Below are 25204 nucleotides of genomic sequence, written 5' to 3' on the forward strand. Positions count from 1 at the left end.
AAAAAAACCAACACTGAGCTTTCGATAAATTTTAATGTTATTTCCAAAACAAGAAAAGCTTTTGAGGCTTACCGTTGGTATTTCATTTGTCTTCACGGTTTGTTTGATGGGCAGGCTTTATGATGAACTGAACAGATAGATTGATTCAGAACTCTTATTTTTGGCTGAGGCTTTCTCCCCAGTCAGCCCAGTGCAGCCATTTTGTTTAAGAGCTGCTGGTTTTTGCAGAGAGAATCTGAAGTTTCTAGAAGTTTATGAAATACTGAAATACTTTAGGCAAAAGGCCCACATAAGCCATTAGGAAGATAATGAAAAATGAAAAGATAATGAACTTTTAAAATAAAACAAATAAAGTGGTAATAGGAATCTAAAGATAATCTTTGATTTAATAGTCCTAATCTCAAAGTTTTAACCATGAGATTGGTTTGGAGCAAATTAATTTGGCAAAGGGAAAATGAAAAGATGAGGAGCAAAGCTGTCTAGGAGGTATTTGCATTATTTTTTCTTGGGACTGGGAGGGGGCTAATTTGGGTTCATATGCGCTGCTGCCTGTTTTTATAGCAGGAGTTTGTTAAAGCACAGCATCGCTTAGTATGTTTAAGGGCTCAGGGAACAGACAGTTGAGGTGCCTGCCTACTTCCGCAGGAGCACAGCAGCAGATTTGAAGATGAGGTTAGTATGTGGCCCTGATTAAAAAAAAAAAAATTGCAGACTTTCAGTTAGCTATTCCCTCAAAATAAAATTAGAGAAACCCCCAAAACAACAAAAAACCTCCAACAACAAACTTTTCCATGCAAAACAAAGTCATATCAATATGGAATCTAATCAACTAAGAAACTTTTAATGGTAATTTAAAAACTGACAAAGTGGATATGAAATAAGGGTCTATATTTTTGTAGAAATAGGCATTTAAAAAAAACAACACAACTGAAATATTAATATGGAATGGAGACATTTTTCTTACACTCAGAACAGGAGGTTTTAAGTTCGGGTCTCGGCCTTCATCTCCAAACCAGCAGAGACAGGGACCTAGTGGATTGTCTGGCAGCTGTTCTTAGGACGCTCGTGCTACATTTCCTGCTCTTAGAGACACTTTTATCTTCTGGAAGGAAAAATCTAAAAGCCTAAAAACATTAGTTAGATTTCCGGGTCTGTGTCTCCCACTAGCTATTTTTAGCTCGTTCACAGTGTCAAGACCTGCATTTCTTCAAAAAAGTCTCATGATCTTGGATTGTTTTCTCTTCTAAAATATTATCTTTGTTTGCATGTGGGAACAATAATTTTCCTGTGGGTATGTTTCAGCTATTTGTGACTTTGTGAGCTCCAAGGTCATTCTGTTACCAATTCAGCATTGTATTCGTGAGGTAGGACTAGCTTATATTATTCAGTAAATTGTCAAACTTGTTCCTAAAAAATAAAGGGGTTATTCAATGTTTTTTTGAGGTTGAGGTTCTCTCGAAACAGTATGATGAGCTCTATCTCAACAACAAAGATATAGATGCAAGATTATTTCTGGATCACGATGAAACTCTACAGCCTGATGTCATAGCATGGTAATATTTCCTTTTACTGCTTTCGTTTTATAATGGAAAATGTGAACTTGGATTGATTTCTCCCTTTGCTCCCTTGATGCATGTTCTAAATGGAGATCTCTGTATTCTGTTGATCTCCTAGGTTTGCAGTCCAGCTAAGATCTTTCTGGTAACCCTTGCTTGCTTGGTTATAGCTTTAAAACTTGCTTTACGTTATAGCTTAAATAATTAGAAAATGTATGGCTGTGACTCTACCTGAAATGATTTGGCAGCTCTACTTTAATTCTTACTCTGTGCAAGCCCTTGTTGTCAAGGGGGAAGCTGAGGAATTGTGAGGAGGAGGCCAAGGCCATGTCATGCCAGTTGCTTAGATGTGTCCAAGGCAATGTTACGGCTCTGGGGCCAGGTGGCATGGAATGGCTTGGGTCCTCGCTTTCCGTATCCTCCTTCCTAAAATCAGATGGTGGCATTTGGAAGCTGCCTGTTGGGAGTGGTCCTCAGCCCGTTCTGACTTCTGATCTGTACCCACAAATTGTTTGGGGAATGGTAGTTTGAACAGGAGAGGAACGTGCCGTGAAAGGTTTGGCAGGGAGTACCAGTGCCCAGGCACACTCCCTGGTGCTGTTCGGTAATAGAGATGTCACGGGCCTGTGGGAGCGAGTCCAGAGGAGGGCCACAAAAACGATCAGGGGCTGGAGCACCTCTCCTGTGAGGACAGGCTGAGAGAGTTGGGGTTGTTCAGCCTGGAGAAGAGAAGGCTCCAGGGAGACCTTATTGTGGCCTTTCATTGCTTAAAGGGGCCTACAACAAAGATGGGGACAAACTTTTTAAATAGGCCTGTTGCGATAGGACAAGGGGTGATGGCTTTAAATTAGAAGAGGGTAGATTTAGACTAGGTATAAAGAAGAGATTTTTTTTTTTACGATGAGAGTGGTGAAACACTGGCACAGGTTGCCCAGAGAGGTGGTAGATGCCCCGTCCCTGGAAACATTCAAGGTCAGGTTGGACGGGGCTCTGAGCAGCCTGATGTAGCTGAAGATGTCCCTGCTCATTGCAGGGGAGATCGGACTAGTTGGCCTTTAAAAGGTCTCTTCCAACCCAAACTACTCCATGATTCTATTTGGGTTTTTTTTTTTCAGTCATACACTTAAATTCCAGTGGTTCCTGACAATTCAACACTTCTGTAACTTGATGTGAGCTCACAATGTGAATCCGTGACTTTATCTATGCTAAAAAAATGACTTCATTTAAATTTGGATTAAAATGGAGCTAATACCAGCTGTACCTATAAATTAAGCTGTTTATAACTAGAATTATAGGAAAAAAAGTTGGAAGGGAACTTTTGAGGCCATCTAGTCCAACATCCTGCTCAAAGCAGGATCTAATTGGGAATTTAAATTACATTGTTCTAGCAACTGGAGTGGTTGGATATCTAGATCTTCTAAAAACAATCTGTTCCATAGTTTTCTCTTCAGATTAATACATCTTTATAGAAAACACTTTTTTTCTTAATTACCTTTGTGCTTCATAAGTTTGTTTTCTATTTCTGTAGCTCACAGTTGGAGAGGACACCAATAAAAACCAATTCAGATGAGGAACTTAATCTTATACTTCCACAGACTCCTGTTCGGTATGAGTTTTTCTTTTAAGCTGTGTTCTTTTTTTTTTCCAATATCCTAACTAGAAATATTCATCTTTAGAGTAATTATTTTTAATTTTAAAGCAACTATTAGGTTTTTTTGTTTGGTTGTGGTTTGTTCTCCCCCCCCGTAAAACAGTCTATAGTTCTGGTCACTAATGAACAGTGAGCATGTACTGAGGGGTGCTGAATGCCCTTAGTTCTGGTGAAGTTGTTGGAAAACAGAGAGATTTTTACTGAGTTGTCTAAAAAGTGCAAGATGTCTGTAAAATAGATTGCTGTATGCGTTCTTGTGAGACGCAACTTTATACTTCCATGGTATACATCCATCTTCCTTTCCCATCCAGCTCCAGCTCTGTATCTTCTGGCTTCCTTTCCTGATAACAAATTGTATATGCACATGCATTTCTTCTCCCATAATCTTTTTCTTCTTAGTATTGCTTTTTTTGTATGGGAATATTAATATTTCAGAATACCAACACTTTTTTTTTCCCTTATATTGGGAAGATTAACATTTCAGAGTGCCAACATATTTTGATCTATCGGGGAAAATGGGCAGATACGATAGAAATGTGTTCTGAATTGGAGATTGCTTGATCTACGATCAAATGCAGAAAAACCGCGAACTTGAATTCAGTTAACCAAAGGAAAGGAGACTTGCTTGTACCTTCTTTCCATTGTGCCATGTAGCTTTTTGGTAAAATCGGTACATTTTTGGCTGATGGTACTTAGAAATTCCTGGATGCTCAGGAGCCAACCAGCTGTGTCACTGCAATGCCATGTGCTATGTGGTCAAACAGAGAAATGTCCACACAGGCAGTCATTCTTAAGGTGTCAGGTTTAATAAAATCAGACAGTGAAGTTCTTGTTCTGTGCTTGCTGTATAAATGCCTTTCATTTTAGCATGCTGTAGAGATGAGAGAAGTTAAAATATTATACCCTTAATTATTACTTCAGTGTTCTCAAATGAGTAAAATTATTTTTGTTTTCATTAAAAATACTTCTACATTCTTTATATGCATGTGGAAGAATAAATTAGAGTCTGGGCTTGTGCATCCACCATAAATCTACTAAATGCCACCTGCAGAAACTAATTGTTTTCTAGCCAACAGCAGCAAGATTTGGAAAAGAGTCTTCATAAAAATTATAAAAGGAGACTGCATGTGAGGTAGATATTGATCAGTATATGAAAGACCTTTTAGTTGCCTGTGATTGTGAAAGGCTTTTTTTGATTGCCTTAGTGGTCCCTTTTGGTCTTATGCTCAAATTTTTAACTGACAGTCATGCTTTTTTAGCCATAAAGGCATCAGTTTTTATTTCAGTGCCCAGACTGAATGTGCATTACCAGGAACTAGACCATCTAAAACATGCAGTGCATTTAACAATTGACAACAAATCCCACTTTTGACAAATATAGATAGCTGTTGATGCTTTTCAGTTATACTAGAATTAAAGCCCTCTAACACTGTGAAAGATGCTTCATTGAAGTTCTTGACATGGAAGTCTTATTTAAAAATAAGTCCAGGAATACCAAGTTTCTGCGTTGCTAAAAATTTGAAATGTGCTAAACCAACTTTGATCTTGAGAGGAGGTCTAGTGAGATATTTAGATTCTCTCCATCCACACTTGGGTTTTTCTCTGACTTTTGCAAAACTGATGCCATTTAAGGCAGTTCAAGTGAGGACTTACTCACCAGCAGTGATTTGGGCTGTCGTAAGTTTTTCCTAAAGCCATAGAACTGTCGCTAGATGGCAGTAAAACTTTGAGCATCAGCATAGAGTGGACAGTGTCTCTTTAAGTCTCCCTGAATTAAGTAGAACGCCGTACAGGTTATATTGAAAGCACTGTACTTATTACTTTTAATCTTCTTATAAGGTTTTCTTTCTGGACATAGGCAGAAAGCTCTAAAACCCCCTGAAATTGGTGAGAATCTAGTAAGTTTCATCGGTGGATTTCTATCTGTTCGTTTATATAGGAAGCAGTAGATAAAATGGGTGTAAGTACTAGTTCAGAGCATAATGAGAATGGGTTGTGTGTTTTCATTTAAGTCTTTTCCACTGTCCTTATACTTTTCCTTATTACTAGTAGAGTTTTGTCAGACATGATTTTTATCAAAACCCTCTAAAAAGTAGATTAAAAAAAACCCCACCATCTTTGCACTATTACAGTTGTAATGATTGAACATATTTTTCTTCTTTCTCCACTTATTTTTCTGAGTGATATGAGCCAAATTGTATTTAAATAGCACAGAAATTTAAAACAAACAAGCCAAAAAACCACCGAAACCCACAATGACAAATTCAGAAAGTACAATACCACCGGAAGAATCAAACTGCTTCTTAGATGGTAGGAGAGAAATTAATACACTAGCCTTTCTGAATGAATAGAAACTTAATGCTGTTGCTTAATACACAACTTGAAATATGTTTGAAAAAATAAAAAGCCAGGCCATGTTAACGCTTATGGACTTACTGCATATATTACTAGTTCTGTATGTATGTGCAAATAATAAAGGCACAACAATACATGATATCCCCCAAAGTTGGAAATGGGGGCTGTTTAGATGCTAGCTCACGCACATATCTTCTTGTCCTGTATGACAAGATCATTATTGTTCTTCTTTTCCCACCTGTAGATACTTCAGTCACCTCCTGGATAATACATGCTATTTGAGAAGAGGCCATATTCTGTTATCTTAAAATAATGATCTTTCTAAAAGTCACGAAAAATGTTTGTTATCAGGATTTCAGTTCTAGAAGAGAAACTGAAAAATGCTTTCTACAGAGAGATATACGCTCACCCTAACAAAACATTTAACTTTGTGGAATAAACAACAGGATCCTATGCATTTGTCTTCAATGTATTCTTAATTCTTTAAATTATTACAGCTTTTTTGAAATACTGCTATTACTTGGGCTAGCTTTAGTAGTTTACTGCATTAAGATATTGGATGTGAATGAGTGGATATTACTTGTGGTTTTGAATCTGTTCATCGAGAAAATTCTAGGCATTAAGTAGAGATACAAATAGTTTTAACGTCAGTCATTTTTTTTTGTGGGGCTTTTTTTTGTACTCTGTAACTGTAAGGTAATGCCAGTAAGATTGTACGTGGAGGCATACTTCAGTACGTCCAAGTTAATAAAATGTTATTCATTTAGACAATACAGAACACTGGAAAATTTCTTTAATACCTGCATCCTTTTCCCCACCCATAATACTTCAAAAGTTAAGAAGATTTTATATTTAAGATCCTTCTAACTTAGCTACAGATATAGCAGGTAGAATAAGGATTGCAGAAATTGGAGCCTTTCTATTGGAAATAGAAGGAATTGGAGTTAAAGTTAGAATTTAAGTTTTAATGTAACTTTTGGATTCAGATCCAGGGAGAAGACTCTCTTTTCTCATGCTGTTGCCAATAGAAATGTTGACAGCTCTGGCTATGAAAAATGTGAGTTTTTCAAGGCATCTGGGATTTCATTGATTTAACTGGAATATTTTCACATACAAGGATTGCAGTTCCACCATTTTGTTGCTTTTAATAGTCCTTGTTAGTGTTTATTACTTAATTTATGTTCTTTTGGTTATTTATTATGGATTCTAATAATTCTAATAATCAGATGATTAGATAAGTTAGATTATTAGAATTCACAGTGGTTAACACAGTACAACAGTTTTTCCCAGCAGGTTGTTTGATAACTGGTGTGAGAACTAAAATAATAATTTTTTTGTTTGTTTGTAGAATTGCTGTTCATTTTTTTGAAACTGTCAAGCCAACTGTAATGTTTATTATGCATTTTACTGTATTTTTCTAGAGCTGCAATGAATAACATTCAGCAATTGATTATGATTTTAAACTCAGCAACTGATAAACCTTCGGATACTCTCATCGTATATTTCAATGTAAGTGACTAGAAGGAAGATTTGTGAAAGATTCTTGGAATTATCACTCAAGTAAAATATGTAACTATAGATCTGATGAATGTGTTTTGAGGAACTCCTTTATTAACTACCATTTTTTGAAGAAGTACATTTTAATTAGGATGGCTTAAATGTAATAACTCATTTTAGAAAGCACTTCTATCTATCTAACTCATGTGTACCGGAACCTTATAAGTTCTTAAATCTTTTTGTTACTGCATTAAATATTAAGATTTATTTATGTATGTATCAGATGGAAAAATAAGGGGATATAAAAGGGAGACAAAGAAGAGAAGGAGGATGTACTCAGAAGATCTCATGTCCACATTCAGCAACTTAAGCATATTTCTAACTTTAAAGACACTAACGTTGATGTTACTATTCACATATTAGTTGGGTTAGTTGCAGTTACTTGCATGTCAGACATGAAGTTGTAGTTACTGGAAACTGTTGAGGGTATACAATGATTCTGTCTTGTTTTTTAAATACTCCGCTTCTATTTATGTTGATGTGCTGACCGAGAGATGTTACAAAGCGAAGCAGGACAAATGTGATTAAATCATCAACATTTTTTTTGAAGTAAAATGTCCTTTCTTTGCCTTTCCTTCCCCTGCCCTCTTTCCTGTACTTTATTAGAATTGCACAGTGAACCCTACGGATAGTATCCTGAGAAGAGTGGAAAGTCTTGGCCACATCTTCAAAAAGAAATTTGCTGAAGCAGTTGGACAAGGATGTGCTGAAATTGGCTCACAGGTAGCTAGCATTCTTGTTGAGTATTACTCATTTGAACTCTGCTGGTAGCAGCTAATGTGAGACTTGACTTACTGACTGTCCTCCTTCAGCATAGATCAATAATGGTGAAAAGTAGCAATATTCTTTTCAACTTAAGGGATGGACAGGTATTTTTTTCTAAAGCACTGTAAAGATAGTATTCAACAAATTGTTCTCAATGTATAAGGAGCAATAGAAGCTGGGTGGAAATATGTTGGAAATACTTTAATGAAGAATGGGAAAATTGCTGGGCAAAATACATTTAGTGAGACATGTATTTGCATTCATTAAGGTAACTTAACTTAAAACTGCAAAAGACGACTCGCTTCCTAGTAGGCCAGCTGTGCTTTCATCTAGGATTTTGGAAAACAAGTCAAACCAAGTTTGTACTTGACAGGCTCCTGTTTGTCAGTCCTGTTAGCTGTAAATGAGCATAAACCCTTGATTAAGTCTTCATATGGTTGGGGTAGTCCCAAACCTCAGTAGCCTTTGAGGCCTCTCCAGTGCTATTAGCGAATGGAACTAGGGACAGTGACTTCTCTATAGTGGCTCTTCTAAAAATGGAAATGTTCTGAACCATTAAAACATGAGAGTCTGCCTGTTGTGGTCTGTTAAAACTTCTTCTAATATTGTTGAATTTCTTCTTTTCTAACAGAGATACAAACTTGGAGTACGTCTGTATTACAGAGTAATGGAGTCTATGCTCAAGTCGGTAAGTTTAGTACTGATAGCTTAGTACTGGCATTGCATTTATAAGTACTAAGAATATTCACAAGTTTGGTTTATATATTTCAGGAGGAAGAGCGCCTCTCAGTGCAGAATTTCAGGTATGTGTCCCTAACTTGTTATCGAAGTCTGCTGTTTTAGTGTTAGGATAAGTATTAATTACTTTCTTTCTCCTTAGCAAACTTCTGAATGATAACGTCTTCCACACATCTCTTCTGGCATGTGCTGTTGAGGTTGTCATGGCTACATACGGCAGTAAGTTGAATCTAAAATCCTAAATAGCGTTGTTATTTATTGATAATTATTGCCATTTTTTCTAATACATAAAATACAGTAAATAGCTAAAAAAAAAAAAAGCACTCACTGAAATTTCTGAACTAGCAATGATTCAACAAATAGGAAAAGGCAAAATCATCAGAAATGAAAGAATGTAATACTCCTGATAATTTTAGTCCTTTTTCCCCGCAGGAAATGCTTCACAAAGTGATGGTACCAGCGCTGAAACAGACTTGTCCTTCCCATGGATTCTCAGTGTATTTGATTTAAAAGCTTTTGACTTCTACAAGGTGATTGAAAGCTTTATTAAAGCGGAGCCAAGCCTAACAAGGGAAATGATAAAGCATCTAGAACGCTGTGAGCATCGAATTATGGAGTCTCTTGCTTGGCAATCTGTAAGTAATGCTTTAAAGTAGTATTTGTCCTTGTGTAACATGCATATCTAGAAAAGGGAAATCACACCCAACTCTATAAAATAAGTTTGTGGTCTTGCTGAGACTTATTTCTAGCAAAATAAATTACAAGAGCAAAATGAGATTAGTTTTGGCGTGTCTTCAGGTTTTGAAAAAAAGAATATATCAGAGGAAGAAGTTAACATAGCTCTGCTGATTTATGTGATTGTAAGCCAGCATCATTTTACTAGTCTGGCATGAATCTTAACGGTAATACCCTTAAACAGTATTTTGGTGCCAAAGACAAGGCAATAAATTCTATGCTTTATTTGTAAGTTAATTTTTATCCAGTTGCTCTTCCCACTTGGCAATAGGACCTTAGTTCTGTGCATCTGATGTGTTTGCTAATGGTACTTAAAATATTGATTCACATTGTCATTTGCACTTCAGTCACTTTAGTATTTTTGGATGCCATTAAAATAAAGTGCTGGGAGTTTGGATTGGATTTTTTTAGGCTGGATCTCAGTAAATCAAACATTGTTTCTTTATATTTATGTTACTTATAAACCAGAGGTATGCTATTAATGCCACAAAACAGGAGACTATAAAGACTTCTTATTTTAACCAGAGAGACATAAAGTAACTGCTGAAGAACCCATGCCGTATCTTACAGTTCTGGGAAGTTTAAAAAACATAGTATGCTGTAGCTAATGGGATAGTTTAATCATGAAGCAAGTTTTCTTTTCAGGGTAATCTGCGCTTGGTATGTGTATGACTTCAGAGTGAAAAGCCAGCAGTTTTCTAGTATGAGTGATATTTTACTAGATTCTGGGGTTATACTCCTGGATTCAGGGAACGCTGCTGTTCCTGAGCAGTGAGAGCCCCATCCATATTCGGTTTTCTAGCTTGGGAGAAGCACGCTGGCCCCGGGGATGTATGGAAGCAGTTGCCACGCTTCAGACTGAACCTGGTGGACCACCTTGTGCCAACTAGCCCTTGCCACTTGATTTCCTTTGCCAACATGCTCCATGGGCACATGTCAGGCCCTGAATGTGCCCTGTTGTGAAGGTGGCCTTTCCATTGGGGGAGCCAAGAGTTCTGTATCCAGCTCCACGTTCATCACATTGGCACTCTGTGCCCCAGGATTTCTGGTGCAGTGCTGTAGCTGCTCTACCAGAGTGTAAATCTTTCCCTCTGTAATGCCTTTCCATGTTTGTTTGGTGTCTTGGGAAACGCACGTGGCCTTTCCATTGCTGTATAAATTTCTTCATGGTTTTGCCGTTCTTTGAATAAGACTGCCTGAAAGCACTTGAGGCTGAGAGCCTTTTACCACAGCATACAGAAACAGGGAAAATCAGGCAGTGTCTCAAGAGGTAGGCAGTATTTTAAGAAGCTTGCAGGCTTGTAAAAAGCGCTTACTTAAGAAATGTAACATTGAGGACAAAAGGCAGAGGGACAGATACCCAAGTTTGACACTCTACAAGGAAACAGAGGCTCCTGATACCTTCTGCAAACCAGTTTGAAGTCAGCTTACTGATCAGCAATAAGTCGTATGTATCGGTTTCTACCCAGTAATTCCAGCACTGCCTGCAGATAATCTGATTTGGACTTGGGCTTTTGGACTGTGAAATGCAAAGCGTTGTGTCTTTAAAGATGACAGGTGTAGTTGCAAGCTTCTGTGAAATAAATTTTAATGTCAACAGCAAGCACAGGATTATTGGAAGTTTTCTGAGTGTTCTGTTTGAATGTATTTTAATGTATTGAATCTGTCTTGAATTGCCAGAGGTATATGTTTGGTACTGGTTTGAGGTGGGGCTTATAGCTGATTTGAATGTTAATAGAATGGAATAGTTAAGTTGGAAGGGACATACAGCGATCATGTAGTGCCAGTATATGTGGAGTGGAGCACAGTGGAGGGGATAGAGAGAGATGTGCAGTACACATATCCAAGGGCCCTTCTGCTTCATTGACTTGTGTGTCATGTCTCTCCTGGATCTCTCTGCAGTCTCCAGAGGTTTGTCACTGGAGGGCACAGCAGGGTTTCCTCAAAAGCTGAGGGAAGCGGTGGCAGTCAGCTATGGGCAGTTGGAGCCTGTGTACAGGCACTCTGTGATTCTGCACTGGCCTCCGTTGTCTCCTCCAGCTGCCCATAAAGGAAAGGCTGCGGCTCGTGAGCAGCAGACTGCATAGCAGTGGCTCAGGAGATGAGAAGTAGTGAAACGTTATCATAGAACGGTTTGGGTTGGAAAGGAACTTTAAAGGTCATCTAGTCTAACCTCCCCTGCAATAAGCACAGACATCTTCAACTAGATCAGGTTGCTCAGCCTTGTCCAACCTGACCTTGAATGTTTCCAGGGTTGGGGCATTATCTATGCTAAAATTTCTTGCTGAGTCTCTGGGTCACTGCAGTGAAGGACCTGAGGCCCATATGTTGTAAGGCTGCACGTAGAAATGTAAAGCCATGAGTCCTCTTGTGCAGAAAATCCGCCTGTACTTCACACCTAAACATTGGCTGGTTTAGTCTAAAAAGTGGAACCTATTAGCAACAGGAGAAAATGCTTCCATGGCTGACTTGCAAGGCTGTTGAGGTCCAGAAAGGTTCAACTAGTGAACAAAGGAGTAGTTTACCATATTGCTTTGCAGTTCCTCACCTGGATGTTTTCTCACTACTTGGATATTGTCAGCATGTCATTGTGTACAAGATTTACAAAGTGTCTGCTTAATTAGTAATTCCCTCAAGAAGGGGTAGGCAATTAGAGAGTGTAGTTCATAATAGTAAACTTACCTCCAAACACTCGATAAAGCAGGAGAGAAAAGCCAGATGACTTCTGCTTAGTCATACAGACTATCTCACCATAAGTGATTGCTTTGGGTTAATTTTAAACAAATTGCTGATAATTAAAAAAAAAAAAATCTCAAGAAGGTTCAAGTTTCCTAATACAGCTAGAGAATTTTTTTTTTTTGAAAAGTGTTAAAATGAAGAGAAGCATGGAATGAGTAACTCTTATGCAAAAAAAGAAAAACTGAGTTTGGTAAATAGAAAAGATTTGAAAAATATGTATTTACAAATATTTGCATAATGCAACTCTGATTTCCCCCAATTATTTGCCGTGTATTTTTGTTCAGTTCTTAACCTTCCCCCACAGGTAGTACATTTCCATACAAGGCTTGTCTGCTCTTTGGAAAGTCAGGTCCGTATTTATCCAGTCTTTTCTCATTCTCCTGACTGCTTTAGGAAGCAAGACTTCAATACGAGATTTAAAGGGACCGAGCAATTGAATACAGAATAGCTTGAATTTATGGTAGTTTTACTTGTCACAGAGCTTTTGTGAGGGGGAAAAAGCCTTGCATGATTTCTCTGAAGAAGGAAAATCTTAAATGCATCTGACCTTTATCTGACTTTGGAAGCTGTATCGAATGAATGTGAAGGATTCTGTTTCTTACCGGTATTTGAAGATAATATATCACTGCTTTGCTAGTCATTGTGAATATGTTTATTGCTTTTGCATAGCTAGCTGATTTAGTCATCTGTACTTTAGGCAGGAGATAGAACTTTTCTAGGTCATCCTTTCTTTTAAGAAAAAAAGCATAGCCAGACAAAATAAAGGGTGGAAAAATGTTGGTTTCTTCCCAATAATTCTTAATTTTGAAAAGGGGCATGTGTCCATACTGATTAAATCATGTGGAAAATACTTCCTTTTCCTTAAATCCTTATTGAACCCTGAAGAAAGAATCCCCTTTTATCTACTGGGATATTATCTGCCAGTGAGATTATGATGTTTTCAGGTGCAGATTGTGTGGAGGTCAGTTTAGAATATGGTAACAATGCTGCATAATTTTCATTGGCAAAATAGAAATATACTGCACGATGTTCTTTCTTTACTATAGAACACTTATGCTTCATGTCACCGCAGTATTTTGCAGACTATTTTAATTTTGTAACTTTATTTAAAGGGAATCGAAATTACTTTAGACTCAAAAATAAAGGTGCCTGTAGCCTTTGATTCATTTTTACCATATTTATATCAATATGATTTAAACCCTGGCATAGTTAAAATCTGTTTCCTATGAAATGAGGGTAGCTTGTTACCTGCCAGCCTGGGAGTTCACGCTCAGCCTTTTTCATAATTTTGTCAAATTGATCTCTCTCGTGGCCAGCCAAAAAAGTAATTGTTTTGAATATCTCAATTAAGGTTGTGTGAACGAATTCCAGAACGTCTGAATTTCCCTCAGAGAAAGCCCTATCAGCTGCCATCTCACATCTTTGACTCAAGTGTGACTGCTTGCTACAGCTAGGAAGAAGCAGGAAAGAGCAGGTTTTCAGCGCAAGCAAATTGAATACAAAGTCTATCAATTCTCATGATCAACTTTGAAAATGAAACATCTATAATATCTGAAATGCCTTTGTTTCTGGGAACAGTGTGACTTGGGTTTGGGTTTGTTTTGTTTTATGGGTTTTTTGGGGGGTTGGTTTGTTTGCTTGGTTTTTGGTTTTTTTTTTTCTGTGTCATTCAAGAAAGTAAACACCTATGGAGTATCCGTCTTTGTTATCTGTATCTGCAAAGCAATACATTTGTGTTTCCCTGCCTCTCAGCTTGCATTCTGCCCATAAGCTGTGAACCGGGAGGAACAGGCTGGTATTAGCTTTCTTTCATACTGCTGCTTAGAGAATGTGCTTCCTGCAAATGCCTTTTCACATGTACAGTAGGTGAAGAGCATGGAGCTTACACATGTTCTAAATCATCACATTTGGCCTACTTAAAATAGTTTGGGCAATGCTGCAAAATTCTTTTTCTGCAAGCCAGCCTTTGGTGGGCCAGAGATGAGATGTGTGAAACCCTTTTGCTTCCTCAAGCTTTAGCTGCCCAGTGGTGGGATAGTGAAAGGGTCTTGTTCTTCTGCATTGGAGTTGCAGACCAACCGCAACCTTGTCCAGAGATAAGATAATTCATGCCAGCCCGGTAAGGCAGGCTAGAGAAAGAAACACAGCAGTGCTTACCTGGTTAGCTCTACAGATGGCAAAATATTCTGTTGTTAACTTGTGAACTCATCCAGAGGAGCACTAGAAGTCCAAGGGATATTCCTCATAGGACTGCAGTTTTAAAAGTTCCCTGGTAGCTTTTGCATTGTGTCAGGCTAAAGAGAGTTCATGTGCAGTTTGATTTGGTCTGCTAGCTTCAACTGGGGTGTGTGTGTGTGTGTGTTTGTGAGGGACAAACAGATGTTGAACCAAAGCCGCATTGCACTACAGCTGTTGACACTGTAGCCTTCCTTAGCTGTGTTGCTCTTTAACACTTGCTGTCCTAATTGGTGTTTGTATTTTTCAAAGGAAGAAGGAACACCAGTATTGAAATGTGTTGTGATTTAGAGTTGTAATGTGGTTTAGAGTTTTAACGACCGATGCAAGACAAAGATGGCTCTACAAGGTTACTTCTCTTAATGGTTAAAATATGATCAGAAGTAGGCAAGTGTGCTTCGCTTTATTTATAACTTCTTCCATGTAGCATTGCCTAAACTGTGCTACATAATGCTGCTTCTTTATCATCTGCTTCTTCTCTGCAGTTTCTATTGTCAATTTGCAATGAAATCTACAGTACTGTTTTATCACATATCATTGATTTAACATAACTCAATGTTTGCAATAAGTATTTCTCAACTAACTATGTAGTTAATGTTTATACTCGGATATCTCATCCAACACCAAAGACTTCTGTTGGTTTTAAATTATGCAGCTCATTGTGGCAGAAATGCCTTCCTGGGGAAACCCATGTATTTCCAAAGAATATATTTTATTGCATTAATATGACAAACTCACTGAGATGGGATAACAGCAGACCTACTTTGATTGTGAAGTAAGGAGAAAAATATTAAATAGGTATATGTAAGATGTGCTTAAAAAATGTTAGACAAATCCAGGTCAGGGTGAAGCTGTAAGAAGTTACAGGTAAGCAAGTACTTCTTAGTACTTTGATATAGTAGAAGCTTAACTCTGCGGCCTCCTAGTCTTTGATTGTACAAGGACACAGTTATTGTGAAGGTCACTGTACTTGAGAGCTTAGGGCCCGTTTCCTTGGATGCAGTGTACAATTTCAAATGAGGTTTCTGTGCTCCTTGTAAGAAGGAATTCAGCATCTAGGAATGGCAGTTAGTATCTTTTCTTGTGGTATGTATCTTTCTCAGTAATGTTTTCTATTAGGTTTGTGTCTAAAGTGCTGCACCTCTTCTGGAGGTAGGTGTCTAACTCTACATGTAGTTTTAAGTCCTCTCTTTGATTTCGATGTCTTAAGTCATTCCTTTTAAAACTGGAAGACCAGTTTAAGACCAGGTTGGATGGGGCTTTGAGCAGCCTGGTCTAGTGGGAGGTGTCCCTGCCCATGGTACGGGGTTTGGAACTAGGTGATCTTTAAAGTCCCTTCTAACCCAAATGATTCTATGACTATGGAAGAAGTAGGAATGGTCATACTGTCAGCACTTTATACAGTAGGTTACTGGATAAATTGTTTACTGTTGTATTAGAAGAGTGACTCTAAAACTTTGTTGATAGGCAGCCAAGTAAGGCCAGGTGGCAAGGACTGGGTTTTGGGGCTGCCTCTGTACTACTAGCCTCATAGGGACAATAGTTTGGGCTTGACTATTGCCCTACAGTCATAGGTGGTGTTTCGTTGGTAATGTGTTCCCTGGCATGTTTTGGCATTTGTCAGCACTCTTCTGGACAATGCCTAGGCAAGATTTGGGGCATGATGTAGCGCAGGGACTATTTTCAACTGCTGGTATGGATTAGAAGTGGAGAACATCTAGCTGTGTGGGTGCAAGCTGTGCTTTGCCACTTGCCCTCAAGGCCTTAGGACAGGCCACGGCTTGTTGTGTTACTGACTACAGATGTAGTCGCGAGTTCAACCACTTGAGTGACTTCAGCGCTGGCAGATGAGTCACGCGTTCCCTCACCGTCTCTCCCCTAGGCTCCAGGAGTTGTACGTGTTTCTGCACGGCATCCGGTTTCTCTTAGAAAAGCTAGTGTATGTCAGACATACTCCTTTCATGCCTACTAAATTTTGCCTTTCCTTAGATATAGGAATACCTAATTTGTAAATGAGGGACAGCCTTAGGCACAAAAAAATGCTCGGCTTATCCAGAATGATGACGTTTGCAGGCATGCTCACTGGCAAGATATGAACCACCTGGGGAACTTCACTGGTGTAAAGACAGGCACCTCAGGAATCGCAGACATCCCCCATCTCCTGTGATCTCCTGGATTTTAGGCACCTAGTATCCTGTCTCAGCGTGGAGGTTGCTGTGGACAATGATTTCTAACGTGGCATTTTTTTAGGGTTTTTCTTACAGGGAGGAAAAGTGTGCTAAGGGTCACCGAACTATGCCATTTCACGTGCTCGCCATGCTCCTTTCGAAAATGTTACGTTAGGAGGGTGCAGCTTTAACCTTAAAGAAGGAACTGAGAATTGATTTGAGGTTTTCTGTCTGTACATACTAAATATATTTCTGCTTGCATCATGAGCGTGTTCCAGAAGCGTGTGTGATGAGAGGGAGGTCACTGCCACCACCGCTGCTTGGCATGATAGTGCTAAAGGACCGTACTGGTCCTGCTGCATGTGCTTATTGGGGTTTCTTTTTAAGGTCATGAATTAGCTTTGACACTTCAGTTGTCACAGCCGTGGAAAGCCTTCTGTGATTTTGCCTTTATCTTAAAGGTGCATTCTTAGAAGTCTGTAAAATGGTTGCTTTTTGGGTATTTGTGAATATACCATATAGTATCACATAAATATGCATATATATGTTTATGTGCTCTTTTAGTTTGAGCATGTATGCACACACACACGCACACTTTTTAATAAATGCATAAATAAAATATGTAAGAGTGTTTCTTCCATGCCTTTCTAGCACTCCTGGAGAGTTTCCTTTTATAGAAATCGTACTGTGCTTTTTGAGGCTTGGAACTTTTATCTGCCTTAACAGCTGAAGGCAAATTGAAAAAACAGGAAGAATACCAAATGATAGTCTTCACTGTCTGCACCATCACTTTGAAAATCTTCCCTGCCTCTCCTTTTTATCGTGAAGATGACTCAAGCTGTTATTCATGCTTGGGTGTTACCATCTGAGCAAATCCTCTAGGCTACTGGAAGAGAAACCAGAGCACTTAAAGCTGAGGTCCTGTGTTTCCTGCTTTTGTCTGTGTTGGCAGTGCGTTCACTTCTTGGTAGGCACTCACTAACCGTACAAAACACTCGCTAGGGTTGTAAGATACTGGTTACGTTAGCACAGTATTAATGGATTTATCGGTTGCAGGTATACTGAGTCAGCCCAACCCTTAAGATGCTGTTTTGATTCAAGTACAAACACGACCAAAGGGATTACCGAAGACACACCAACTATGTGGAGTTTTCATTCTGTGAAATTTGGATGCCATTCTTGATTAAGGATTTAAGTTTCTCTCTACTGCTTCTACTGCTTTAAAGTGCACAGTTTCTCTTACTAGGGGGATATGAGTCCTACATTGTTAGACTTCTGTAACTTAGGTATTTGGGCTCCCTCTATACTTGAGACAGAGCTGCATTTCCAGAAAGCAATTAATTCTATTTATCTTAAATGGGTGTTTTACAATGGGATTATTCACTTTCTGAAGGTGCTTCTCTCCACTGACTGTAGAGAACATCTGTCTCAATGACAAACCAAAACTAGATGTATAAAGGTTAGAAGTGAATCATATGCTTAATATTAGTTTTCGTAACCGTGTTTCCACCTTCCTTTCAGCATTAAGGGGACATTAGCAAGAAGTAGTCATTTAAGTAAGCCTAGTCTTGTTTCAGGTGTCGACTTGTGCTATGTATCTCTCCTGTTGTCACTGTTGTGGTTTCTGTTCATGCGGAGGTCATGTACGGTTACCAGTGTAGCTACAGAAGCAGAGGATGTGTCATGACCTCCCTGGCTATAGATTTAGAGCTGTAATAAACAGCACAGGTTTTATAGGCTGGGCTCAGTGGAGCTTGCAGCTCTGTTGCTGCAGTATAAAAATATTTTGCCTGTGTCTGCACTGGTCCCAAGTACAGAGTTAGCCACAGAAATAAGACTTGGTTAACGTGATATACTTTTTTAGTCTTTTTTTCCCTTGAGGCTGCTCTGATTATTAGTAACACTTTTAACAAAAAACAGTGAAATGGTTTTCTGGGAATCCTTGCTTCTCAGTCTTTATGTTGTCCAGTGTTTTGGTGGTCATACCGCAGCTACAGGACTCTCATTTTAGTCCTGTTCTATTTCTAGGTAGCTTGAACTTCCGCCTTTCATCCCGCAGCATTGCAATATCTGCATTGCAAATACTTTGTAAGAATGTTTAAAGGTTGCCCATAAGGGGAAAAAAATATATTAGAATTCAGGGAGATGTACCTGCAGTACTTTAATTTTGTACAATTTTGCTGAACTGGGGCAAATTTGATGTGGCTGTCTCCTTAAATACAAAAGCAAATAATGCTTGGGTTACATTCTGCAGCTGTATCCCTGCTGCTTCTTCCTTGGATGGGATTGTGCTCTCTAACTTTGTAGTTTTGTAAATCTTTGTAGTGAAGCAAAACTGGTGAAATGGGTAGAATGAAGTTTTGTTTTGTTCTGGGTTTTTTTTTGGTCTTGCTTATTTTATCTGCACCACAGTCCTGAATAACTGTCGTAAGCTTTTATTGCTCTCTATCCTTATTGCTGTGTTACTTGAGCCATTCCATAGTTAACTTTTTTGTGGAAGATAGAATTAATGCCTGTTAGGAAGCAAAGTAAGTGCCAAACAAACATTCTAATGTGGAGTGTTTTTTTCCAGGTATATGTTCAATTTTCAAGCTTTTAAGGGGATAACAGTATCTTGTCAAACTGCCAAATTGTATGTCATTGGAAGTGAGTTTTTGTCTCTCTACTTCCTGCTTTTTCTTTAAGTTATTGCATGCATAAATGCATGGGTTTTGTTTTGGGTGGGTGTTTTTTTTTGTAGGCCAGATAAGTGCTTTTGTACCTGCTTCTATACTGTATAAACGTATGGTATTTCAGTTATGTTTGTTTATCACTGAGTGTATGTCTTACAGTAACTTTTCAGTAACAAAAACTCTTTGTCAGGGATAAGGAGCCCCCTGTTTACAACTGTTGAGCGGACACAGTGTTCATCATCCTCCAGAAAAGCAATCCTTCTAGTTTTTGCTGAAGCCCTTTGGGTTGGGTTTGCATGTCAGAATGGGTTAGGTGCAGGTGGTAAATGCCAATGGTACAGCTGGGCACCTTGCCACTAACATCTGGACCTGTGTGCGTGGTGTTCTGAAACCCTGAGCAGAGACTTCTGGCTCACACGGTTAAGATTGTACCTAGTCTGAACTTGGCTTGGGTAAGTACCTGAACTGTCATCACCCTGTCCTTTCCATTCAGGAGTTAGCTTGCCCAGAACAGAGTCTGTGCTTGGCATGTTCTGTCTGTGCCTGTTGCACCTTCCAGCAGCTCAGAGGGACTGGCAGATCTTATCTGGACAGAAATAGCTGCTGATTTTTTCTTTTCTCACAGGAGCATGTGAAACACAATGTGAGCATGCAGTATATATGGTAAGGTTTCTTTCACACGTAAAAAGTGTTCAGTAACTTAAGTAAACAAGTAGACAAAGAGTTTTCTGATTTGGTTTCATTAATGAAAGATATTTTTGTTAGGGCTGAAAAGGCAGATTTTTTGGTACTTGCTTTACCATCTGTATTCTCAGGGGTTTTTTTGCCATGTTTTGCTATATACTTAGCAAATTTCTCCATTAAAAATAACTGCAGTGCTGTGTGTACCTTCTTCATTACTTCATAAAAGCATCAAAAATTTATTGTAGATGCTTCCAACTTCAGTCAAGTGTAGTTCTTGATGCTGTGATGAACGGTAAATTTCTTGTAATCCAATAATCCTCCTTAGTGACTGGGAGCGTCTTCAGCTTTTATTACATTAATAGTTGCTTTTAGAAAATGCTTACCAGGACAAATGTCTGAAAATTAGTAGATCTAATGTTGCATAATTTTACAGAAGGGTGAAGACTTGCAGCTAATGTGTACAATTGCCTTCCTTTCATAAAGCAGCATTTTTTTGCGGAATTCATCTGAAAAGCAGAAGAGTTAGCGTAGCCACAGTTGTTTTCATGTGAGCTAGACTTATTATTCCCAAGACAATGGCATTCATTTCAGCTGCCTCCTGTTAGTAGCATTGTTATTTAAGAATTTTTTTTATTTAGGGCAGGAACTCACTGTTTAGAAAAGGGGGAGTTAGGGCAAATCTTAAAGCTATGTGTGTGTAAAAGTATTCTTTTCTCTCTTCATAAAAAGATAGGAGCTCCTCTGTTAGAGGCCTGCCTCTGTCGTTGCTTGTGGTTTGATTCTCATGTTTAAGCTGTTGAAGAGTTATTCCTTCTTAGTGCAGGACAGCTTTTAGTCTTGTGATAACTAGACTGGAAAGACTACTTCTTAAATGGAAAAAATAATTATAAATCTAAATTCCCAGTTCTGGAATTTTTAGTTTTCCAACAAAACAGTAGGTTTTATAGAAGACCAGATGATGTGTGCAGGGTGCTTTTTGTTCATTTTAATTTTGTTAAGTTCAGTTTTCTTACGGGAAAACCGGGCTTGCTCTATAAGCAGTTGTATAACAGGAACTGGATGGGGGGAAGGTGATAAATGTGAAAGGCTTCAGTGTCAAAGCAGAACTAGAGGATCAGAACAGACTTCTCCATCCAACTTCTTGCAGAAGTATTTGACTGTGCAAGCGTGGCTTTCTGAATTTGCATTCATCCTAGATGAGCTCTATTGAGTACATTCTGAAAACATGCTAATTCAGTGACTGTCAGTTGTATTCATACAATTTTTTTTGAGCACGCTGATAACTGGATAACAAATGCAGTCTAGGCATTTACAACTTCTAGATTTAGAACCATTCTGATTTACATTTTGCTTTAGTTTTTGAAATGCATCCTCTTTCACTTTGTCAGTGATGCTCAAATGCCAGTAACCCTGAGGTACAAATTATAATAGTCTAGCAAAAAAGGGAACTTGTCAGGATGTACAGGTCTGCCCAGGTGCAAGAGCCTTATAATATTACAGTTACTGCTGAAAAATTATGAACTTGCTCTTCGTTGGTAAAACTCCTAGAAAAGAACTTGGAAGAATAAATAATGCTAGAGGATACGATGCTCAACTTCGATTTTCAAAATTATCAGTCTCAAAGGGAACTTTGCTGTGTAATTTTAGCTAAATTCTTTATGTAATTCTGAAAATATGATCTTTGGCGATGACGGTGGTTGAAATTACAAATGAAAATCACTTTCTCATTTGCGAGAGATGACAGAAGGCTGTATAATCAGGAGTGATATGGAAAGGCTGAATGGCAATCAAGTGGTCCTTGCCTCTTCCAAAAGAAATGAGGAGGCAGTAATGAAACTAGTGGATTTGAAACAAAAGGAGGCTTGTTTTTTTTATTTTTAAATTTGTTCCCCCTACACACACACTGTGAACTTTTTATTGCAGAATGCTGGGGATGTTAAAAAGTTTGCATGAGTTCAAAGGGAGACAGGAGAAGCTCACAGAAGAAAAATTTTTAGTGTTGCTGAAAACACAAACACATCTGACCCAGAAAATCCCGAGATACAACTAGTGAAGTGGGACAGCACTTGGACGAGAGAAAGCCTCGTATGCCTCTCCTACTGTTATCTTCTTCCCCAGGCCTCCAGCCTTGGCCACTGTTTGAGGCAGGATTGTAGATTAGCTGAATGTTTGGGGTCTGATACAGTACAGCCATTCATATCTTCTGCCTGATCTCATGAGCTCTCTTTCAATCTTTGCATTTCTGCGACTGAGGTTACTTTCTTAAGAAATAAAAAGTTCAGAGGTTAATTCCAGTTCAGGATTTCTTACCTGCCTAAAGTATTATCTATGGGTTTTTAAAAAATATTTCTAGATGAAAAGTATAAAGATGTATTTGACTTGGTATTGGTATTTCTTTAAATGTCAAAGAGATATATACAGAGTAAAACAAATTTTAATTTGCATTCGGTTCCTGAGAAAGCCAGAAATTAAAATTTCAAGATTAATTTTAGAAGTATAAAATGGGAAATCTTTTGCTTTTAAAGTAATGGTATGTTGATGTAAATGAGAGGTGTTGATAGAAAGTTTGATTCTTTTTCCTTGTCTTTTGAAACTGCTGGTTAATTATCTAGTTATCAATGGCTGCCTACCTTGGTTCAGGTTAAAAAAAAAATAAAAATGCTTGGAATCAACTAAACTTTCACTGCTTTTATTTTTATGGTATCTGTACTCTGTAGGTGAAGAAAACAGACTACAAAGAACAAATTTCTAAGTTTTGATCCTAAAACTGAACTCCCACCCCTCCACACCCCCCACCCCCACGCTCCCCCCCCCACCTCCTGCCCCAGCATAGGCGCATGATTAAAAATAATGAACTTTTGGGAAGTACTGGATACAACGCATTCAGATACTCGGGAGCTCTGACAATATAAGCCTTTTTTATTTGAGATGAGTGACTTAGGAGCATAACTCCTCATCTAGATTTAAATTTTGGCATAACCTCTTACCAGAGGGAGAGAAGAGCTGGTATCAAAGGCAGCAGGAGCAGAGGGAAGGAGTGCAGCTATTCAGGAATGTACCAGTGAAAACATTGCTCCATCCACAGCTCTCCAGGATAATCGTGTTGCAGAACCAGAAAAGGTGGAGAAAACCTCATCCAGTCCTGAAAAGCTGGTAGCTTGGCTTTATATCAGCTTGTTGTGGGAGGTACAGGTTCACTCCCTGGCTTCTGAATCAGGCAGATCAGGAATTTCTCAAGTAATGGTCAGATTCTCTGAATTACAGCTGTTGCATTTTTGGGTTTGATTTTTTGTTTGTTTGCGTTTTTTGTTTGTGGCTTTTTTTTTTCCTGTGGAATAAGTGAAGTAAGTTTAATAAAAAATATAAAGCTTCCTCAAACAGTTTCGAGATACCAAGCTGTTAACTGGTCGGAAAGCTCTTGTATTGTGCTGCACTATGCTATCGTGAAAAACAAGAAGCTGCTGCCCTGGAGAGTGAGTGCAAGGCCAAAAAAAAAAAAAGGCTGTAAGGCTGAGGCGTTGCTGAACAAGTTGTCACTAAACCGAGTAACAGCTTTGCCAAGCTTGGGGACAGTAGTAGCCTGGAAACATTGCCCAGCAGTAACATCAAGGGCTTTTGTCTCAAAGTCTTTGGAGGGAGTCTAATATTAAACAGGCTTTTTATAGAGAGATGCATCGAGAGAGAGATGCATATCTGGCTTTTGAATTTTGGAGTTGTCAGTGGCATACAGAAAATGTACAGAACTTCTACTCATGCTGGGGGTTTTGTGCATTTTTTTCTGAAGTCAAATATGAATCGGAAGTTTAGGATTCCCAATGAAGATAACTGCCTGTTTTCATATCTTATGCAGACATTTATATCTATGCCATCTTTGTAGCTTAAGCTCATACTATTTGAATTTTCCTTTCATAAGTTGTGTGGATAAAAATTTAAAATACTGTTAAACTTATAATTCAATGTGCCTTGGTTTCTAGCAGTCTTTGAGTAACTCGGTTTCCCAGTAGCAATAGGCAATGCACAGTTGATTTATAACAATTAAGCAAAAGCTTTGCAAAAGGAAGTAAAACTCAGTCAGATAACATATCATATAGTCTGACAGCTCGATACGCATTTTCTCCAACATTGATTTGTGCTTCCGTATACCGCCCTGAAGTAAAAATGCCTCAATGCTATATCTGTGTTGCAACTGACTGCCCTAAATCTAAAGTGTAAATTCGTTTTAACTCCGTTCTTACTCTTTACTGCATTGTTTATTTGGGGAGGAAAAACTGACACTTACTACTTTTATCTTTTAAATATTTATTTAATTTTACAGCAATGTTAAGTTAACTTGGAGGAAAATGTACGCAGTGTTCTAGTAGCTGTGAAACATACATAGCAGGAAGTTTTAAAGCACTTTTGTCTGTATATTCCTGTTTGTAACAGTAATAGATGTAGTTTTCTCCTTTTACATGGCTTGAACTTTTCAAAGTGTCTCGATTAATTTTGCCAGCATGTAGCCCCAAGTAGTTTATTCTTATACTTTATCAAGTTTGCAGGAAAATAGCATTTGAAATTTTAAATGCCCATGTTAAAAATATTTCTAGAACTCAAAGGTTGAGAGGAAGTTCCACTCTAAAAATTACTGTGTCTTGAATTTCTTTATGGGACACCAAATAGTTTCCTAGAAGAAATATCTGGGTTGATACACATGGTAATTTCTAGTTAGCACAGGTCACGTTTTTCTAAGAAACCACTACTTTGAGATTGAATTACCTTATTTGGAGGATGTTATTTTGCTCAAAAGTCATGTCGAGCTGAAGAACTTCTCACAAAAGGGTTTAATAAAGTGGTACTGTACCAAAACCACTAACTTAAGTCATCAGGTTATTTTGTTATAATTACACAGACATCTGAGACAGAGGTGAGAAGAAAAACCAGTTTGTCTGAGTTGTTTCCAGATGCCCTAAACTACCAGAAGATTTAATTGCTTTATGGGGGCCAGGCTTGTGAAGAGAGCATACATTTTATCAGATAAACCTGGGAGAAATTAAGTTCTTGGAGCCTCCTATGAACAAAATGGTCCCTAAGAAGGAAGGTGCAGGGAGGAAGACAGGAGGGAGGAGTAAGACCGAGAGAGAAGAGGGAACTCCAGGCACAGGAGATGAGGTGATATGATCAATATGATGCTGTTTTCCTCAGCAACTGGATCCTGCAGCGTAAACCAGGTAGTTTCACCCCTGTTCTTAGTAACTTGGAAACCTTTATCATTATGAAAAAAGAGCAATTGTTTTAACTTCAGGAAAAAAACCACCAACTCTTTTTCATTTGTTTTTTACTTGACAGACAGATTTTGGACTTCGGTTAACC

At 38.4% G+C, this 25204-nt stretch overlaps 1 protein-coding gene across 5 annotated transcripts in view; it reads left to right on the plus strand.

Annotated features, from left to right (window-relative positions):
- RB1 (RB transcriptional corepressor 1) overlaps positions 1-25204 on the plus strand; it is an 83801-nt gene that overhangs the window by 24416 nt on the left and 34181 nt on the right. For 2 of the 5 annotated variants that reach the window (XM_074565673.1, XM_074565683.1), the window contains 8 exons: positions 1444-1553; positions 3085-3162; positions 6984-7071; positions 7726-7842; positions 8516-8572; positions 8656-8687; positions 8765-8841; positions 9055-9257. In XM_074565673.1, coding sequence (XP_074421774.1) covers positions 1444-1553; positions 3085-3162; positions 6984-7071; positions 7726-7842; positions 8516-8572; positions 8656-8687; positions 8765-8841; positions 9055-9257 — 762 coding nt within the window. Of the gene's footprint in view, positions 1-1443; positions 1554-3084; positions 3163-6983; positions 7072-7725; positions 7843-8515; positions 8573-8655; positions 8688-8764; positions 8842-9054; positions 9258-13447; positions 13794-17555; positions 17663-24915; positions 25063-25204 lie in introns of those variants that run through there. The other 3 variants (XM_074565701.1, XM_074565691.1, XM_074565711.1) reach the window with 3 other exon arrangements.

The sequence above is a fragment of the Larus michahellis genome, chromosome 1 (genome assembly GCF_964199755.1).
Source record: "Larus michahellis chromosome 1, bLarMic1.1, whole genome shotgun sequence".
Lineage (NCBI taxonomy): Eukaryota > Metazoa > Chordata > Aves > Charadriiformes > Laridae > Larus > Larus michahellis.